Source organism: Siniperca chuatsi, linkage group LG16 (genome assembly GCF_020085105.1).
Source record: "Siniperca chuatsi isolate FFG_IHB_CAS linkage group LG16, ASM2008510v1, whole genome shotgun sequence".
In the NCBI taxonomy this organism is placed as follows: Eukaryota; Metazoa; Chordata; class Actinopteri; order Centrarchiformes; family Sinipercidae; genus Siniperca; species Siniperca chuatsi.
Window position 1 is genome coordinate 23,822,616 of NC_058057.1, and position 21,659 is coordinate 23,844,274.

General features: G+C 38.7%; 1 protein-coding gene across 20 annotated transcripts in view; it reads left to right on the forward strand.

Moving 5' to 3' along the window:
* Window positions 1-21,659, forward strand: part of afdna (afadin, adherens junction formation factor a) — a 105,923-nt gene that overhangs the window by 63,329 nt on the left and 20,935 nt on the right. For all 20 annotated transcript variants that reach the window (XM_044168952.1, XM_044168957.1, XM_044168951.1 and 17 more), the window contains 7 exons: window positions 475-555; window positions 14,261-14,326; window positions 14,421-14,494; window positions 17,020-17,138; window positions 19,292-19,492; window positions 20,236-20,327; window positions 20,571-20,765. In XM_044168952.1, the coding sequence (XP_044024887.1) occupies window positions 475-555; window positions 14,261-14,326; window positions 14,421-14,494; window positions 17,020-17,138; window positions 19,292-19,492; window positions 20,236-20,327; window positions 20,571-20,765 (828 nt within the window). The remainder of the gene's footprint in view (window positions 1-474; window positions 556-14,260; window positions 14,327-14,420; window positions 14,495-17,019; window positions 17,139-19,291; window positions 19,493-20,235; window positions 20,328-20,570; window positions 20,766-21,659) is intronic.

Here is a 21,659-nt window from a genome sequence, read left to right on the forward strand (position 1 = left end):
CACATACTTCTCTGTCTGACACAAGCGCATTTATTTTGGAGTATCTTTTTATCAAAATATTTTTTCATGATGTGGGAAACCTTGGTAGCTCTCTCTCTTTCTTTGTTTCTCTCTTTCTCCCCACCCAGTCACCCAGCCCTGTTCAATTGAGCCCTGGTGTGTATATATATGTGTGTGTGTGTGTGTGTGTGGGTAGCCATGATGTGGTTTTCATTCTTGACTTGATTCCAGCGACCACAGGTTCCTCTGTGGTGTTCCCCTTTCCCCTTTATCCCTCCTTCATTCCTTCCCTCCCTTTTCTCATCCCTCCCTCTTTTTACTCCACAGTCTGATTTTCCTCCGTAATGTTTCAGAGGCAGACAGAGGCAACACACTAGAGGACATTCGCTGAATTTCCTTGAGGCTGTTAAAGACACATCTAAGAGGTTTCATCCTCACTCACAGTTTGTCCTTCCTGTCCATCTCTCTTTTCAGCCAATGAGGAAAGATCCAGAGGTTGTCACAGTAACCCTGAAGAAGCACAAAGGCATGGGCCTCAGCATCGTGGCTGCCAAGGTAGGAAATACCACCTGGAAGTGTGTATGTGTGTGTAAAAAGTTAAATCCAAACTGTAGCAGAGATTTATCTGAACTTTTCAAGAAAGTCTTATTTTTTCTAGGCAGAAGTCATATATTTTTCAAACATTTTCTAAAGCAGAACTGTGAAGGATTGGCATGAATTTGACAGGAAATCCAAAAATAACTTGGATGTTTTTATCTTGGCTGTCGAAGACGGAGTGCGTTGGATTTGTGTGTGTGTGTGTGTGTGTGTGTGTGTGTGTGTGTGTGAGGCTGAGCGACACAGTGCTGACAGAAAAGTTTGCTATTTTAAATAGACTGCTTTCATTGTTGAGTCTGACAGCAGTGCAGAGTATAAACACTGACACTGCAAAGAAAGCTCTGGATGACTCCTGGACAAAAACGCGGCCTATTTAGTTTGCTGTTGTGTGGAGGGTGGGCTACTTTGAGTGGAACTATGGATTACTGTCTGTCTGTGTTGTTTATTTGTTCACACATCTCTGTTGTATTGACACAATCTGGGAAAAGTGTACATCTCACCTATGTGTTCCAATATTAAACAAAATGCACTGATTCACCAAAAGGGCAGCTATGGTATCAGGAAAAATGAATTAAGATACATGCATTTCCCCCATGTTAGTTGCGAACTTGCCAAACACACCCAACTATTTTTGCTGTAAAGAACAAACTTGTTATGCCATATTGGATTGGATTAACTGCATGGCCTGAATGAATTGAGATGGATAGGAGAGTTTTACTCTGCCCAACTGAGGGTTTCTTAAATGTCTTCTTTCTCAAGAAGGTGCAGTTTGAAGCAAGAGTTACAAAATGTTAATGAGAAATCACCCCAAAATTTAAAAAAATCATTATTGGTCTCTACAAAGACGACAGATGTGCACAGTGGCGACATCTGCTGGGTAGAATCAATATTGCTGGACACAGATTGGCATACTGTAGACATCAAACTAGTAAACTCTGAAATGGAAACTCAATTTTCTGCAGTCCAACATTTTGTTTTTAATTTCTCAATAGAAAAAATAGTTAACATGGGGAAGACAGGGGAATGACTAATGTCCCCAGCCGAAGAAATGTAGACCATTAAGTTTCTACAAAAATGACTGTTTTCCAGCCATTAATAATCAAAATGATATTATGATATACAATTAATCAAATAATCTGCCAATTGTCTTCTCAATTAATCGTTTTGTCTATAAAATGACCTCCTCAAATTTTTGTAAGTGTAAAACACAAATATATTCAGTTTACTATCAAAGACAAAGAAAAAAAGCTCATCCTCACAATTGAGAAGCTGGAACCAGTGAATGTTTGGCATTTTTGCAATAAAAAAATGACTTGTACGTAGAGCTTCAACTCTATTTATCAAAATAGTTGAAGCTAAAATATCTGGCGATTGATTAATCGTGGGGACATTTGTCTTGCAGCCAGGTGAAACATAGAACACACACAGACTTAAACATTAGATACATAAAACATTACAAAATACATTAAACATATAATAAAATTATGTAAAACAAATGCTGCAACCCACCACTCAAACTTACAAAAACCAATTTCCATCAATTGAGAGAATAATAAATCCAGCTGTCATCATCCAACCCAGTCATCAATGGTTAGAACAACATCTCCATCATCACCCTCCAATTTTTTATGACTAGTTATATGATATAACTGATCATCAGCTGACTCATCCTGAACATTTAACAGTTTGATGGCATCATGAAAGATAAATTAATCAGAATTACCCTGGATTTTCCCTGACATTCATAAAAGCAACACCTGCCAATGCAGACTACCTGGTATGTGATTTCATTCGTGTTTTACATTTTTTAGCATTCTTTGTGGAATCACAAAGGTCCAAGGCTGGAAACAAACCCAGAGCAGGTATGTGGTATGCACCTCAGAGCCACCACAATGTCCCATATTGCTTGGATTTTATTTTAAAATGGCAAAGAAAAATGCAGCACAGTTGGATGTCCACTTTGACTAACAAATTTCCTGTGGGCCAAACCCTGCACTTAAAGCCAGACGGTTATGTAATTCTGTGTTAAGGCCTCTCTATCAACAAATTCCCCCTCAGATGGGGTTCCTCACTGTATTGTGTCTTATCATGTAAAACTTGTCTATTCTGCCTTCTTGATGTGCAACACTTCTGCTCTGTATCAATGAATAGATATATTTGGTTGTTGAAGCCCTATTATGCAAGAATTGGTATTTTTTTGCGACTTGGCTCCCCTACAGTTTTGGAGTGCAATTCACTTTTACACCACTGTCGTAAATACAAATCGCACCTTTGGCGAAGCTCTCACCAACGACTAAAAGCCAGTCCGAGATTTACTCTTGTCCGGCCTCTTGCTCGGTCACTCTCTCTTTTTCTCTTCTTAGTCAACGTCCTCTTTGGTCTCTTCGCCTCTGCCATGATGTCTGTACTGAGAATACCGAGCTAGCATCTTCTTATAGCTAGCTAAAGACCCATAGTTGGTGCTGTGTGTGACACGGTGCCGAAAAGCATTACGCACTTCTCGTGGGAGGTCGTACCTGCTTAACCCAAGTGACATCATACAAGAACAGGCGTTCGGGATGCAGAGTGGGAATGAAAGAGGCGACATTCTCCCTATTACAAGTCAGTGTACCATCAAAATGATTTTGAAGCTGTTATTTTAAGGTAAAATAGTTGCATAATGTTGCTCAGCTGATGGTTGAGCTAAGGTTTGTTACCAGCCACATAGGTGAGGCTGATGCGCTGTCTTGTTATGTTGCATCCTGTTTTTGTGCTTTGCTGCTACTTTTTTTTTTTTTTTTTTTTTAATGATGAAATGGGTAAAGTGCGTGAGGCAGGGTAAGACCAATAGTATTTGTTCTCTGGGTGAAACATGAGGACTCTTTCTCTTCTTTAGAGTAGAGTGAGTTTCCTGCTGAAGCCGAGAGCTTTCCTGTGCGGCTGTGTGTGTGTGTGTGTGTGTGTGTGTGTGTGTGTGGAGAAGAGAGGCAAGGAAGGACGTACTGAGGAAACCTCCTTGCTCTGTTTATTTTCAAAGCTGTGTGGACATATGAGCAGGAGTACAGGCAGAGAAATGTGTGTGTGTGCGCGTGTGGGTGGGAGAGGCAGGTAGAGAGAATTTTGTTAAACAGCTGCTTGGATTCTCGGTAAACTGGGCTGAGCTGTTATATAACTGAGTGTGTGTGTGTGGTATTTGCCTGGTGGAGCTGCAGCAGCGCTCCACCTCTGTCTGACCAGCCGGTGTCCCAGCCGACACTTCACCTCTGGATCGCCGCCTGGATTCACCGTTTCTTAACAAACGGAGGAATTTTTCTGAACTTGGGAACATTTAAGGAATTTACATCTTTTTAACCACAGATACTGGAATGTATTCAGCTTTTTAAATTTACCCTACTCATTTTTATAGGAGTTTTTCTTTTCTAACTTCCAACTTTTGAAAATGACCTGCACTAAATTTCCACTACTTTTTGCCACACGTAGGAATTCACATGACTTTTTTGTCCCACATATCCAACTATAAATAGTGATTTTAAACGGAGACGTTCAGCTGAATGGATTACTCCCTGCCGGTGTAATTTAGAGGTTTTGGACTTGTCGGTGCATGTTAGCAGGTTGAAGCGCTCTCTGGGATAAAAGGAGGTGTGTGCATTTGTGTTTGAGTGTGTGTCCCAGTCTGGACGTCCCAGTGTGAACTGGTCTGGACAACGCTGACGAGCAGCTGCAACATGTGGTTTTCTGTGGTGGGCAGGAGAGACCAGGTAACAGTGCTTTAATAGATGTGTGTGTGTGTCAAAGACAGACAGTCTTATTATTGTAATTTTTCTTGTCACAAGTTTCTCGATCATCTGCTCTCTTTGGTGTTATTTTTGAATGTGCTAAATATAAAAAGTGATTTGAAATGTGTGTATGCTTGCGCACATGCAAGCCAGATAAAGAGTGTTTTTGTTCTATTCACTCATTTCTCGACAGACCAGATTCCTTAGTGTCTTTTTTCATATTGTGATTCTCTTTGCCTTTGTTGGTTCATATGCTGTGGCTCCTAATATACTGACAGGCTCTGGTTGAGGGTGCATAGTGAAGTTGCCAGCAGCTGTTTGAATAATAGTAGACCAATGTGGATTTGTCCTGCACCCTCCAGTGTGATGGCCTCCTGGTTTGTCACTTGTCACTGTTTGCTTTCAGGGCCGTTCTGCTAATGTTTAAACTAAGGTACACACATGAGACCCAGATGATAAAAACACACATTTTGTGCACTGTAAGGTTAAGCTATTTCATTATGGTATTGATATCACCTTTTTAATAAAAATCTGACTTCATCTAGTCGTTGCTTTTCACTTGTTGTAGAATTGATCAATATTTCACTGGTTGTATGTTTTAATTGTGAATTAAATCTAATGTGACACTTGAAATAAATTCTGCAAAAATATGCATAAATAGTATTTTATCGTTGTTATTCGCCATATTCTGGGTTTAGAGTAAGAGTAACTGGGGAGAGGCTTAGCAATAAACATTGTAGGCAACATCTGATGTTTTGGAATTTCAAACAGTGGTCACAATAAAGGAACAAAAACTCATTGAAAATATTGTTTGGCGAGTTTAAAAATAGCAGTATTGACACGCATTAGTAAAACCAGTTTGTCAAGCAACTGTTGCAGTATATCATCTGTAGCATCATATTTAACCTGACAAACTCTCACTGTTTAAGCCCGTTGTCTCTCTCTGTGGAACAAATTTTTTTTTTTTACGTGTTAAAACAGATTTGTATCCTTAAAAATACTATATCAGCCAAACCCACATGTGTATGTGTTGTATTTGTATATGAAATTGTATTCCTCAACTCCCCACTTTCCTCCGGACAGCTGGGAGTTGAAGAAACTCTCGTCCTCCCCCTCCTCATTTATCTTTTGCAGTGAAGAACGGAACATTCTCTCTGCAGATTTAAAACAACTAAACTAAATGTGCATAATGTTGCAATCCAGGTTTCTCGAGACATGGCAATGCTTTATGCAAGAGAGAACTTCATACCAAACTCTATTTAAAAATCTCGTATTTTACTACTTATTTGGTTATTGGCAAATTAACTCACCTGATAGAGCAGCACACAGGATATATATGATGTGCACAGTATATTATATATGTCAGTGTGTGTAACAGTGTGTGTGTGTGTATATATATATATATATATATATATATATATCAATTCAGACGCACTCAATTGCATAAAATTACTATTACAACAATTGGTTTTACCAAAAACACCATGGAGGAAATTAGTGCACAGTGTGAATAAAAAAACGTTTTGCCTTGTGCATGATAGATTATTGTGCAGAATTTGCCAGGTCTGCAGTAAGTGTTCTGCCTTTTGTGTATATTTAGAGATTGTTGAAAATTTGAAGGGAGTGACTTGGGAAAGTTCTCATTCTGTGTGAAGAAAGTAAAGTCCAAACTCAAAAAGCTGCATTTGGTCTGCTTGTTTCCACAGTGTGTTTTGAAGTGTTGGTTGTGTGTGTGTGTTTGTTTGTTAGCTTACCGAATGGTGCTAGAAGTGGAACAATAGTATGACAGGGTTACCCCCTATGAGGGCTGAAACAATGGGAGGATGTACCGCACACACACACACACATACTCGCTTTCCTGTGCTGCTTCGTGCAGGAGGTGTTTACAAGGTGTGTGGAAGAGAACATTTGTACATCTTGGCGCTCATTATAAAAGCCACCTTTTGTCTTTTGGTGAAATCACAATTTGGCAGGATTGTGTGGAAAAACGGGGGACATACTAGCTGAACCATTTCCTGTCTTTACACACTAACTTCCACGTTGTCCAAAATATCATGTCACTGGTGGCTTTGTCATGATGAAAATTAAGTTGTTTGTTTCTATTTTTGAGATCAACTCTGGTGGTAAGCTCTGATAACCTCAGTAGCCATTCAGATTGCAGCGGACATTGGTGAATACAGTTTTTTGAATGCCCAGATCTGCTCAAACGAACAGCACATGTACAGTACAGATCAACTTCTGCTCTTGTTAATTTAAACAAGATGGCAGTGCAGCTGTTTCTTGACGGGACTCCCAAACAGCTGGAACTGAAAATGTGACTGTGTTGTCAACAGGACTGTTGGTAACAAACTAAAGCTTAGTGTTAGCCACAGTTCACTCAGCTAGCATTGGATTTATCTTTATTTCAGCCTGTTATCTCCTGAATCTAAACTTCTGTGATAATCTCACTTCTGTGAGACTTGTGATTGTGATTATGTGATTATTGTGATGGAAATGGTGTGTCAGAAGTATATTTTTGACCTGTGGGAAAAACTGTATTTCCCTAGACTATAGTTACCTCTTTCTATTTCCATGCATGCTCACTGGCATAGAGTGTAAAAATGCTGTATGGAAGCATACACACATTTGCAAGTAGTACTGTTAAACTGTTTCTGTGGGATATTTCATTGTAAGCCAGTTTCCGACCTGGTCTGATGAAAAAGCAACCGAAAAATGCACTTTACAAAGCAGCAGGCAGTTCATACTGGGCATGTGTTGCCTTCATTTGAAAGATAAGTAAATGTTGCAACATAATAATACTAATGAATCTTGCAATGTCATGTGACTGTGGTAGAGAAAATGACTTAAATTACTGCAAAAATGAACATTTACAAATGAAGAAGTAATTAGTGGTGTCATTTTATTCCAGCGGCTGTCATACTGACCAATATGTAACTACAGTTTCACATACATCTTCTCAGGTTAATGTTGGGTGCGGTTATATACTGAAAATTTGCCGAAGTAATGAAATTGCATTTACTAAAGAATCATAATGGCTTAAAAACGGTCCTGTCCTAACAGGTGCAACTAAATTAAAATAGGAGAATAAAGAATACATCAATCAACCACAATCTGTACATGCCGAGAGAGTCCTGAGAAGATGTCTTATCTGCTAAAGTGACTGAGAATGCCTGTGTGGGTGTGCAGGGCTGTGAACACCGCTGGCTTCCAAACTGCCTCTTATGGATAAGTGGTTTATAACCTCAAAGGCTCCAGAAAGCAGGTTGACATATATTAACATTGTAAGCTGTAATCTTGGTGTGTTGCCAGCCTGCATTAGCGGTACTTTTTGTCAGCTGTATATCAGACGTACGTGACGGCCTTCTCGTTTCTGTGGATCTGCTGTAGATGCCAGTTTCTCAGCATGAGTCAGCCGCAGAATGGATCAGGAGAAAAATGTCACATCACTCTGACTCTGCTGTCCAGAGAGAAACACACGAAGACTTGTTGTGTAATTTACATTTTAAAACACTTTAGGTTAATTTTATTTACATGGAATGTGTCTTAGGGACTTTGCAGAGAGACTGCAGAGACTACTCTTATTTTAGAGTTAATTTGTGATAATTATTTGATTTTTAAAAATATGTCACTAGAGCTGTAACAATTAGTTGATTAATGTAGTTGATCAACAGGAAACTCATTGGCAACTATTTTGATGCTATCGATTAATCATTTGATTGCTTGTTCCTGCTCCTCCAATGTGATGATTTTCCATTTGTCTCTTTTTACATCGCTGCAAACTGAATATCTTTGGGGTTTAGACTGTTAATTCTACGAAACGAGACATTTGAAGATGTCACCTTGGGCTTGTACAAACTTTTATGGACGTTTTTCATAATTTTCGGACATTTTAAAGACCTAGTAAATAATCATGAGTTGCAGCCCTACATGTCACAGAATATCAAGGAATATCACAAATGTGCAGGTGGTTGCAGGAATACATTTGCTTTACATTTACTTTTTCTTGAATGAAACTTTTGTATACATCTGAAATCATTCTCTATTTAAAGGACCCTTCAACACAGTTTCGCAGATCTTTATTTTAATCTTATTTATTGTAGCTTATTTTCAAATTAAATTAGAAAACCATTAAAAAGGTCATATCAGGGTTAGTGGATTAATTTGTCCTGTTAAATTGGTTGGAATGTTTCTGAGCTGAAAAACATCAACAAAGAAAGAGCAGCATAATTCATAGCCAGACAACCTATTCTACCCGATCTGAGTTGTGATCACATACATGTCCTCGCTTTGTAAGTTAATGTTAGTTTGTGCTCAGATTGGTGATCGGATCACACATCCAGCATGAATGTCATTTTGGACTAAAGAGAGTATTCTTTTCTTGATATTTAGTTTTTTCTGTAGCGGTGGTAGGTGAGCTTGTTTGAAGAGAGTGAAAAACACTTTATGCAGCCGTTGTGCTCCTTAGTTCTTTTACAGGCTTGTGCTCAGAGGGGGGTTTTGAGTGTGCAGCCAGCAAGGCTTACCTCAGGAAATTGATAGAATTGTGCCCATGTTGCTATCCACACCAAAGTTATGTCCAAATACAAGTCAAGCACAACCACTTCAGGATATGAGCAAGATTTGATCAGAGAGCGTAGTGAAAGTGTAACCACGGTCATGGAGCTGTTCTGTTTTAGTTATTAAAAGTCATGGAGTTTCCATCAAGGCTACGGTGGAGAGCATGTTTAAAGCAGCTAACTTCTTCAGGCCATTCCTTCTCTAAGTTTAGTTAGGTTAGTGTTGTTAACGGGTAAAACTTTTATTTTAAAATCAGTATTATTATTCCCTTTTTAATAATAATAATAATAATAATCATAATAATCATAATAATAATTATAATATTATTCCCTTTTTATTGTAATGACTTCTTATCTTGTGTTTTTATCTTATCTTATAGGTTTTTATATATGTAATACCTTATCTTATTTGTTCTTATCTGATGTGTTTGTCATGTTTGATTTTTGTCTGTTAGCACATTGAGTCTACGGCTGTCGTATGAAACGTGCTATCTAAATAAACTTGCCTCGACTTTACCAGAACCAGAGCTGTCCATTAAAACACAGTAAATCAAACAGTAAAGCTCCCTCAGGTATTCCAGCTATTCTTATAGATCTAACTTATTTCTGTAAACAGAGGCATGTTCACATTCACAGGAAACATTTTGTCATAGATGTTTTGTAGTGTGATGTCTCAAAATGGTTTAGTGAGTGTGATTTCTTTTTTCTTTTTTAAAGGTGTGTTTTTATGTTGGCCAGTTGACGATGTTTGTGACAAGCAACACATCTGGTTTGACTTTGACCCGCTCCCCAACATCAGCTGCTAGTTTTATAGCTTCATTATCGCAACAGACCTGCTGTGTGTCTGCATGTGCACATGTTTCAACATGCCCATGTCTTTACAGTTTACCTATACATTCTCTCCTGTGTTTGCATGGCAGAAAGACATTATATTTTACATTTAGAGAATAGCATTTTGAGTGTGTTTTAACTTGCCAGTCTTTCATGATTATGTGAAGTTGTGTGTCTTTGTACCTTGTAGCTGCTAATCAAGTCTTATAGGCAATCAGCTAATGCTAGCTCACATATAGAAAACAATCCACTTAATAGCTCAACTACATATCACACTACACATCTGATTTCTTCCTATTTTTGTCACAAATTTGGGGAAGCAGTGAGGACCACATGTATCTCTAATTGAAAAATCCACCACAAGACCAAATGATCTTTAAAAAAAAAAAGCGAGACTCCGGCCTCATACAGACATAGAATCCTATATTATAGTCAAGACAACTTTTTTTTAATTGTTCTGCAACCCAATGCAGCAGACATGCTCATATGCACACTTGCAGTGCAGTTTTTAAGTTCTGTGTTATGCCGATGCACACCATTACTTATGCTATAAGTTGTGGCCCTTCTGAACCCCCTCTGGAACCCCTTTAACTTGTTAAAAGTCCCTCCTAACATCCTTAGGGGATTCAGGAAATTCCCACAAGTGTCTGTGGAGCTTGATTTGGTGCCCCAATCCCTATTCTGTGTGCATGAAGCTGTGGCTCCATCTGAAACAGAGGCTCTTTAATGTCTTCTGTAATGTACAACAGACATAAAACAGTCAGAATGATTCACTGTTCTTCTCTCATCTTAATGTCACTCGCAGGAAATTCGTGCCTGCATGAATCCAGCCTCATTATTACATATACATGCACACCAACACACACACACACACACACACACACACACACACACACACACACACACACACACACGGACAGAGAGTTGAAACATTGTGGGTCAAATAGTTTGAAGGCCTAATGTCTCTGCTGTCTTTATGTGCTGGAGGAACTGGGACCCAGATCTGTGGATGATGGAGCATGTGACAAATGCAGAATGTAACTCTATTCACTCAGTTCACATGGTTAATAAATAGATAAGTGAAGAACCCGATTTGGAGAATAAGACGGAGGAAAACTCAACAGGTCTTTAAAAAATATAGTTAAACAAAAAACAAGTGGTATGGAAGGGGGGGGTAATGGCATGTGCTGTAACCGTTCAGCTACCAAGGCGGTGTGGATGCACTTATACAACATTTTATTTAACTAATGAATTTAAATGATCGGTTAAATGACTTTGTAGCAATAGCAATAAAAATACAAGTAATTCAAGAAATTATACTTGTCCGAACTCCGGCTTTCAATAACATGCTTTCACCCTCACTCAAAACAAAAAAGGCAAAAAATATGTGCCGCAATGTGAAAGCTCAGGAATGCATTTGTTTCATTTACACAACAAGGCAACACAAAGCTCATTGTTATTTTAAAACAAGCGGATTGGTTTGAACCGATTTGAACCAGGATTTGCATGTCCCCACAAATTCAAAAGTTGTTTCCTGCTGCAGGAAGACACTGATCACCACAATTTACAGTAAACAAAGTCCTCATGCAACGAGCCAGTAATCAACAGTGTAGATGATGAATAATGTTGAGAAAACTAGCTGCTAATTACGGGTCAGAGTAATTGAAGTAATAAAAAAAAAAAAAAAGAAATGGTTAAACTGTTCAGTATTTGAGCTAGAAATTGATTTTTACCTTGAGATAATCTCACCACAAGGTCCATTTAGTAGCTGTTCTGGAGCTTTTGATCATATCATATGATTGTCAATTTCAGAAAAAGTAAAAAAAAAATAAAAATAATGTAAAAAATTTGAGCATCAGCAATTCAATGACAAATGGGCAAACTCCATTTGCTGATGATCATGTGATTTGATCTAAAGCTCCGGAACAGCTGCTCAATGGACCTTGTGGTGAGATTGTTTTCTCAACTGCTGTTTCCAATTTCAAGAAAAAACTTTAAACCTCACATTTCTACCTGTTTTTGTTTTGTTTTTTTTACTATTCAAAATAAATATTTAAAAAAGATGGAACAACAGTAACCTCAGGGTATCTCAGAATCAGCAGGTAATTAAACTCAGTTCCCTCAAAAAAAGTCTTTAAATTACATTTACAAAGCTCTTGAATATTTATTATTAGAGTTATTATGTATTATTACTATTATTACTGCCAGCCAGAGTCCAGTAGCTGGGAAGCTCATCAATTTATAATGGGCAAGTGTCATTTTTATCAATAACTTACATTATTTATTTTTTACTTAGTTAATCCATCTATCAATTTTCTGCTGCTTATCTGGATCTAGGTCACATTACTTGATTTAATTATATTACTATACAGCTGGGAGTTTCTGACAAATGTAAAATAAATGTCATATCAATTCATGTACTTGTTATTTTAGTAATTTTTTTATTTTCCCTATTGGTTTTCTCTCATTCTTTGACCGGTATTACTGTGGAAACAGGTATTAAGTTGTCTTCTATGTGGTATTAAGAAGGTCTTAAAAAGTCTTAAATGTAATTTGGTGCAGAAACCCTGCGGTTTGTACCCTTGTTTGTTCTGGTGTCTTTATCTTCTACACTGCAGCTGATGAAACATTTAATACATGTGACCTGCAAACAGTAAGAGCTATTAACCTGAGTGTAACCCCTGCCTCTGCTTTACAAGATGTGGCTTCACACACACAGTGCCACGTTGCCAGGTCTGACGGATGACAGCAATTAGTAGTCTTTTTAATCCACTCCACAGCTTTATGAGCAAGTTTATAGACATGCTGTGGTTCTTAATGTCTGGGTAGTGTGTGTGTGTGCCATCTGAACCTTTCCTGCTGTGCTTTCTGTTCAAGCTTTGGTCTCTGCTTTATACTGTATTTCCTTAAACCTGCTTTAAATATAGAAGCAAGTGTGAAAGTAACAGAGATGTCTTCAGTTTTCTGTCAGCAACATTGTCTTTTTGTTTGCTCTTTGTTGCCTTCCTGACATCAAAAAACAGAATTTCAATTTAGCTTCACTTAAGATAAACCAAGTAATGTGTTTAAGGTCTTGAAGTGTTGGAAGTGAACAAATAGTTTCATATTTAGCACAGCGGAGTGTCACTATAAAGAAAAGACTTCTGAAATATTTTTCTGGTTTCTGGTTCCACTGTTGCACAAACTCAGAGGATAAACATGTCAAGATGGCAAAGAAAGCGTGTGATACGTCTGATAACATGCCAGCACTCTGCTGCTCTGTAAATCACCTCTTCACTTCACAAGAAAACCAAACACACACACACACACACACACACACAATAGTATACAGCAAAGAAAACTAGAATATAAGCAGGGAAGCAGAACATAAAAACTCTATAAAGAAATGTTTCAGTTTGACATGCTGGTGAACTTGTTACCTCAGATAAAAGAGGCTCTGTGTTCAGGAAACGATCATTTTCCAGTCCAACCTTTCTCTGCTCAGTGTCAACACTTATGAATAGCTGTTGTTTTAAAGTCCTGTTGGTGCTGGACTCCCTTCTGGTCCAGACATTCAGTCAGTGCGGCTGGATGTTACTGGCGTTTCTGCCTCATGGTCCGTATGCGTGTGGTCTGAGCATGTTGAAGATATTGACAAATTAGACAAGAGATGGCAGAAATTCTGACATTTAAATTCTTTCTGTTGGAGCCTTGTGAACTTCCTAGATGCAGAAATAGCACACTACATGATGCTCATTTCTGTTCCCAGTGCTCCACATCTGTTGGTTTGGGCATGTTTGGGGTTGATATAAGTGTAGTCAGAAGTTTTTTCCCAACATTCATATGTCCAGTACTACCATAGTCTTCTCCTGTTTGAGCAGAGGGTTTCCGTGCTTTGCTCAAGCACCTGTTGAAGAAGGTATGGAAGCCCATTTCCGCTACTTACAGAAAACTATTTTTCAATATTTAATGGTTTTTCCCCCCTCAAAATTATTACTATTATTATTATCATCATCTCATGATTATGAGAACATTGTTCATACTTCTCATGTCCATTATGACTTAGTATGATTCTGATAAAGCTTCGCATGATAATGGCAATATGATAATAGTGAAAAAACAAACTTGGGGATGAATAGATTCAAACTGATCTCAAACAAACCTGTTCAGGTGAACCCTCACCTTGTGTTTGAAAAAGTGTTCTTGTCACCACATTTTTAGGCAAACTGCTGCCAGAACAAAAGTACTTTCTCCAACCATATTTTAGCAGTTTGTCCAGAGACTCACACTGGCCACAGACCTGTTGTCTGGCCCTGTTGTAGAAGTATTTATTGTTTTTATTTGTCTTGTATGTTTTATTAAAATGTGTGAGTGTGTATGTCTTTACTCTGCTAAATATATTCTGTAATTGCTCTACCCAGCTGAAATGAATTGAAACAAAATATGAAACTTATTTTGAAATGTTTTTTGTTGGTTCATTGGTTAACATACAGTAAGTTAATGTCCCTGTGTCTCTTTGTCTCTCTCTCTCTCTGTGTGTAGGGTGCTGGTCAGGAGAAGCTGGGCATCTACATCAAGTCTGTTGTCAAAGGAGGAGCAGCTGATGTGGTTAGTATACACACACAAAGTGAAACCATGACAGAAAATTATGAGGAAAAACATATACATATACTAATTCTGTGGTATGTCTGTGGTTTTGCAGGATGGTCGTTTGGCTGCAGGGGACCAGCTGTTGAGCGTGGACGGGCGCAGTCTGGTCGGCCTATCACAAGAGAGGTAAAGACAGTGGTCCAGTTATTATAGTTAATTTCAATGTAATTATTGAATTTCCAATACTTCAGTGCCCAGAAATCATGTAGTGTGATGTCATGGAACTAAATGTCCTCGTATGCTGATTTCCATTTGCAAATTAGAAATGGGAAATTCCCAACTGACACATGTAAATTATAATTAAACCTTGGTGACATCTAGTGATCCATCCTTAAGAAACAGCAGGGAGTGCTCATGGGGTTTTTCTCTTTCTATGCTCAACCACCTACCGCCCAGTATTGATGTATTTATGGCCATATGATGATGAAACACAATTTGAATTCTATTTTGAGAATTGAAAACATTTGAAAAGTAAAGTATCATGTTGACGTGACATCCGATAACCACATCTTGGGGAAACCTCAGGGCTGAGACATCTTGAGGTTCTTGCATTGAGGCAGTTGCATCCCATTTGTCCTCGTAAAAAGACCAAATTTCCAACATGTTTGGAACACATGGCCCTGTTTTTGGAAACAACAGTGAAGTACTCAGTGGCTAACGCCCCACTCGGATTAATCCAGTTATTCCTCTCCCTCAGCATGTACAGGCTTGATGTTCAGTGTTGCTGCTTACTGTGTCAAACTGGATTTACAAATAATTTGTTTAATTGCTTTAGCGTGCAGGTAGCGGGTGGGTGGGGTTTATCATATCAGGACATTTCAGAGTATGTCAACTGTCAGATCAGATAATGTTCCTGTGAATGTCTGGACTTTTTAGTCATCATGGTATCATCCTGTGGTTATCTCCTCTCCTACTCCTACAGGTTACTCCTAACAGGTTAAGATTAAGTATGATTTGCCTCCTTTAGGTCTGGTATACGTTTGTGTAAAAGCGAACTCCTGTGATATTTCCAAATGTGGGTTTAGAGCCTGTTCTCTGCCCTGCATGAAGCAGTTGATGTTGCATTCCCCGAGTTCCATCCAGTCAAACACACATTGCTCATTACCTTGTGTGATCTGCCCTTCAACTATTTATAGGATTAGGTTAAAGCCCTGTGCACATGTGGCTGTTACAGAAAATGACATGGGTACTGTGAGTGTGTGTTTGTGTGGGACACAGCAGGATTGTACCCAAATTAGAGTGAAGTGAGTCTCTGGCAATGACAAATATAATAATAAAGGTCTTCTAATTTATTTTTCTGTCTGTTGGGATGCCAGTAGTCAGAAACTTTACTGGTGTTTTCCCGTAATGACGAAAAGTTCTAATTTTGTTAGTAGTGCAGTTGTACTACATATCTATAGCAGAGCCGAAACAACGAGTTGATAGACAGAAAATGATCTGCAACTGTTTTGATTATCAAATTCGTTTCAGTCACTTTTCAAGCAAAAAACGCTTTCTTGTTCCAGCTTCTCAAATGTGATCATTTGCTGCTTTTCTCTGTGAATTAAATAACTTCGGGTTTTGGACTGTTGGCCGGACAGAACAAGCAATTTGAAGACATCACTCTGGGGAACTGTGATGGACATTTTTCACAATTTTCTGATGTTTTATAGAGAAAGTGATTAATTAGTTAGAAATCTGTATCTTAATACTTGTGTTTGTTTCAGAACTTTTACGTGATAAATACAATGTCATGTGTTTCAAACATCTTCAGCTGTGAGGAAAAATGTCAAGAAAGGAGATTTAAAAAAAACTGTATGAATAAAGATACTGGAGGCACATTTTTGTAATTGTTTGGTTTCATGTCATACTACAGCTGTGAAATTAAGCTCTCCAATCTGCACCAGGTATCATTTCATCTACGTAATGCAGTACTCGGTACTCAGATCAGTTCTAAAAAATACAGTATCAACCCAAAGTCACGAATGCCAAATTTACCTCAAAGGTTTTTATGATCTCTATCCTTAGACCCTCTGTTCGGATAAGGAGAAACTCCCCAAAAAACCCCTTTAAAGGGGAAACAAAAGGAAGAAACCTCATAATAAACACAACACCAACATCCTGAATACATTTCAGTGTCTGGCATTCCACCCAAAATGGACTCCTTGCTGTTGATTTCTGTAGTGAATGTAGAGATGTATAATAAAGTAGATTCAGGATACTTTTTAGCTGTGCAATTACCTCTTCATACAGTATTTTAATTTAATCGTGTTCTTCTCGTATCACCCACCATCTTCAAATAATAATTGTGGTTCACTACATTGCTCTGTATTTAGGATGGGATTTCCTTCCAAAACTACCAAACTGAACCACATGTCAGTTTACATTTATTTTTATTTATGTGTGTGTAATGTCGTCTTCAGCACAGTATCACGAGTACGTAACACAGTGTACCAAGGATATTTAGATGAATTCATGCTATGTTCTGATCACTTGAAAGATGGAGCTTAAAAAAGCTCATTGCAGTTAAACAGGAGATTTAAATATTAATATGTTTTATATATTTTTAATGCCTACACCACAGAGAATAATTTAAGTGTGTCAGATCCCTTGAAGTTGTGTTGCAAGTTTCATATTCGTGCTCTCCCTCCTCCCTCTCTCTGTGTGTTCAGGGCAGCCGAGCTGATGACGAGGACGGGCTCAGTTGTGACTCTGGAGGTCGCCAAGCAGGGAGCCATTTACCACGGACTGGCTACGCTCCTCAACCAGCCCAGCCCCATGATGCCAAGAGGTGAGCACATATACATACACACATGCAGAATGTTTAGAAGGGTTTGTAAAAGTGCTGCCTGCTCTGGTACAGAGTTTACTTTAGTATCTCCTCATTTATATTACTACTGATATGTTTCATATTTTCAGGGTTCCCTTGAGACCATAACGAGTCTGAAAATACATTAGATGGACTAAATTTAGGAATCAACTAATTTATTGTATTGAATTAGTCTGTTTTTCTTCATGATTTTGAAGAACTTTATCTTCTATGTGACTGGTGCTTAATGATATAATTTGTAGAGCTTAAACACTTTGTTGATTAATCAAATATTCATCTGCAACAATTTTGATAATCAAGCAATCATTTTGTTCATTTGTCAACCAAAAATCTCATTCTCAAATATCACTCTCTGGGTCCGGCTTCTTCACTGTGAGCCTTTGCTGATTATATCATTATAAATGCAGCATTTTTGGGTTTGAACTGTTGGTCGGACAGTATACGTCAACTTGTGCACTAACTAATTGTGGTGGGCATTTTCTCTGTTTTTGGATATTTAATAGACCAAACTGATTAACCAATTAATTGATAAAATAATAAGCAGATGAATCAGTAATGAAACTGCAGGTCCACTTTTAATACAGAACAGTGGAAGCACAATATGTATTTCATCTGTTTTTCACTAAATACTATTTTACTCATTGTGAACAATTAACATTATAAAAGTCTTAAATTAAAAGCCATTTAAAAAGATCACACAGTCATAACTTTGGCTACTAAAACCTGCAGATTTTTGCTGTTTAGTAGTTATAATGAATGGACTATTGTTAGTTACACCATTAGTTAATGCCAGTAATTTGGTGTTGTGGATGAAAGAAGAGAAGCAGACTTGCCCAGACAGTATGTCCTTGTTGTCTTCTCTGTAGCGCAATAAAAAAACAGCTAGCAGACTGAAGGATATAATGAGTGTTTGTGGCCACAGCCAGATATGTGTGTGCGTGTGTGTGTGTGTGTGTGTGTGTGTGTGAGACGAGCTGCATGTGTGTCCAGACACACACATACATGGCGTAGAGTTTTCATGGGTTTGTCTGGCTGTATGCTGGTCTTTGTCTGCTGGAATGTGACCCTGGATTCATTAAGGAAGTCTTCTGGCCAGGCCGGCCTGTGGTCCAGGATGACGATAACGGGTGTTTCTCCCGAATTCCCTCGACCACAGTGTGTTTTCCAGTGCAGACAGTGAAATGTAACCACCAGGCAGTGAAGGACGCTGGTCATTCTTTAGTAAACTTAATGTTAGGAAAGTGTGTAGATTCTCACAGACTGAGGGCGGGACTGTACTCAGGAAGGAAACCTAGATACACAGAAGGGAAAGAAAGTTGTACACTTAAGACTCTATGAATGTAACACCTCATGAAAAGGACTTTTAACTAACTTCACAATCATAATTAATAACACCTCTACAGAGGTGGGTCATTTGTCACATATAAGGGAAATCTGGCAGTCAACCATTTTATACACAAGTTTACAAAACATCATGACACAATTGAATTTCCCTTACAGACATGCACCTTGTTATGTAAATGTGATGCCAATTTAATATGTCTGCCTCATCTCTGATATACGCTACTTTTAAGCAAAATTCACAGCAGCAATTTTGCTAATTTACTAACACTGCAAAAGTCTGAATTTAAGCTGTCAAATTAGTTTACTAAAAGAACGAACATCGTAAATGATCAGAAGGTTGTTGAGGAGATTCTTCTCATGTCATAAATTTTTTTTTTTTCCCTCTTGGTGCAGGGCAAAAGAAGTAAAAAACAAAAAAAACCCAGCATCCCCTCACGATATTTTCATTCATGGATGAAATTATGAATCTTCAGCAAAATGCTTTACATGCATCATGTGAGCAAATGGAAATTAAACTAGAGTCCCAACTTAACGTCACTTAATCACTTATGGCCAAACTGCAAAATTATTTGTCGACGAGGTGTCAGCTAGAAAACCGTGACAACATAGCCAAAGACAAACTGCAATGAATAAACTGCAAAGAATAACAGTGGTCTTATTTTCAAATACCATAACAAGTACTTCTGGATTAGGATGAGATACTTTTTTTTTCTAAAACACCCATTCTCTCTCTTTCATGTCTTCACCCCTACATCCCAATTTGTGTCCAGCATCAGACCGAGGCCGTGACAAGAACGGGAAACTGCGACCGAAGAGCGAAGGCTTTGAGTTGTACAACAGCTCGGTGCAGAACGGCTCTCCGGAGAGTCCGCAGGCTGGCTGGGATTCTTACCCTGAACCAAAGAAGATGAGCAGCGAAGATCGACTTCTCAAGAACCAAGCCGACCACCGCTCCAGCCCCAACGTAGCCAGTAAGCCCTCCTACTGACCAAGATTTTATTTATTTATACACTTGAACTACATGAACTTGTCTATCTTCTGCTTGCATTTGTATTCAAGCCAATTTTCTTTCACCGTATACAGTGCACTCAGCATCAGCATGAAATGGCTTTAAATCCATTTTTTTTATTTTCCCTATATTCTTTACAATTTGTCAAAATTGTCAAATGTGTAATTGAGAAAACTATCGATATTTCAGTTTTTTTTTAAACTGCTGTTTGACTAAACTTCACCTGTTTAATGCATTTGACCACTTGCATAATACAGTACTTTATCACCAGGATGGCATCACATGTTCATAACATTTCCACCTAATCTGCAAATTAAGCAGATACAGAAAATCTTAATAAAAATGACTCCAGTAGACTTTGATTAGACAAAAAAATAGAAAAGGAAAGTATCTGTGGTAAACAAGTCATTGGCTTTAGACTTGGCATAGGCAGTAATGGAAATGGGAAAGAAAAAAAATTAAAACAACTACTCTACCCTGATATGGAAACACAGTGCCACAGTACTGTTGGGCAATAACACTGTGCCTGCAAGTCTTAAAAAAACAATCTCAAAAACCACTTTCAGTAACCATTTTTTGTAATTTGGGATTTGTTGGCGACTCCTTTGCTCCACTAATTCATTGCTTAATTCTGAATATTGTTGTATTTGTGAGTTAAAACTTTCAACAGTACTAAAATGACCGTCTCTCCTGCCCCGTCATCAGATCAGAGCCAGAGTCCTGCAGGCAAAGCGGTGTACCCCGGAGGACCTGGCACTAAAATCACCTCTGTCTCGACCGGCAACCTGTGTGCAGACGTAAGTAAGCGTACGATTGAAGCCAGTGGCGTCTTTATGTGGAATGCTCCAGCAGACAGGATGAGACTAGAGTGACACTAACACTCGAGGACACACAGTATCTAGAATAGAGATGAGAAATCATTTGTCATGGAGTGCACAGAGCATTATTACTCAAACCAACTCCTGCCAATGAGTTGGCTGTTTAGTATTGGGAAGGTGCCCCAAATATTTTATTTTCACACAGTAATTTTTATTTATCAGGATGAGCCCTCCCCTCCCCGTCCAGAGGCCTACCCCATCCCCACCCAGACCTACCCCAGGGAGTACTTCACCATCCCGGCCTCAAAGAGCCAGGATCGGGTTGTCGGCCCTGGGCAGGTTCCCTCACAGCACTGGCAGGGCATGGAGGACAGAGAACGCCTCCCTATGGTCGACAACATCCACAACAGCATGCAGGTAGAGCAGCATCAGACACCAACTTGTTGAAGCTACTGTTTCAACATTGCATTCAGTAACTTCTCTGGGAAAGTCAGGGAGCATCAGGACTTTTTACAAATTATCTGAAAGTAGCAGGTGTTGCTTACACAACTGTATTTGTACTGTACTGTACTTGTCTGCTTCATTTGTTGTATACTAGTGCAGTGCTTGTTCGGAGCACGTGCCTGTTCGGGCCAAGACCTTTACCTGTGATGTATTGGCTATGTAGTGACGCTTCCCAAGATATTTTGTTCCAAAAGGCATGGTGTTGCTGCCAAACAGGATGTAAAGCCCCATTTCTGCAGCAATTGGTGTATTGTTTCATATGTAAACTGTAGGATTAGCCACAAAAATAAAGCAGGACACCACAGGGAGTTGAACCACATCATCTACAAACTTACAAGACTTTACTTCAATGTAACATCTCCGGTATCTCCAGTCTCTCTTTCTTCATCTGTTGTTGAATGTACTGTAGTGAGCGAGCTCTACCCAGCATGCGACTTTGCTTACATCACTGGTCTCTTTCTTTTGAGTGAGAGCGAGCTGTACCCAGCATGCCATTTGGCGGTGTAACAGTTAATAGCCGCCCCCTCTCAATACACTACACAGTGTGTACTAATAAATATGTCCTGTAGATCCCACTCCACACTGCACTCCCTAGGGTCCTCAGCAATACACCCGCCAAGTGTGAAGTCACACACAGTCTCGAGATATGTGAAGTCAGACAGAGAGATTCCTTCCTTTATAGTTAGAAGTTAGTAGATTTTGTTTGTTTTTCCTCAAGAAATGTGTAGAAAGCAAATGTACTGAACTGTAAAATGGTGTTGGAAATTCAGGGAATGTTTGAATCCTTCATGTCTTCTACGTCTCTGT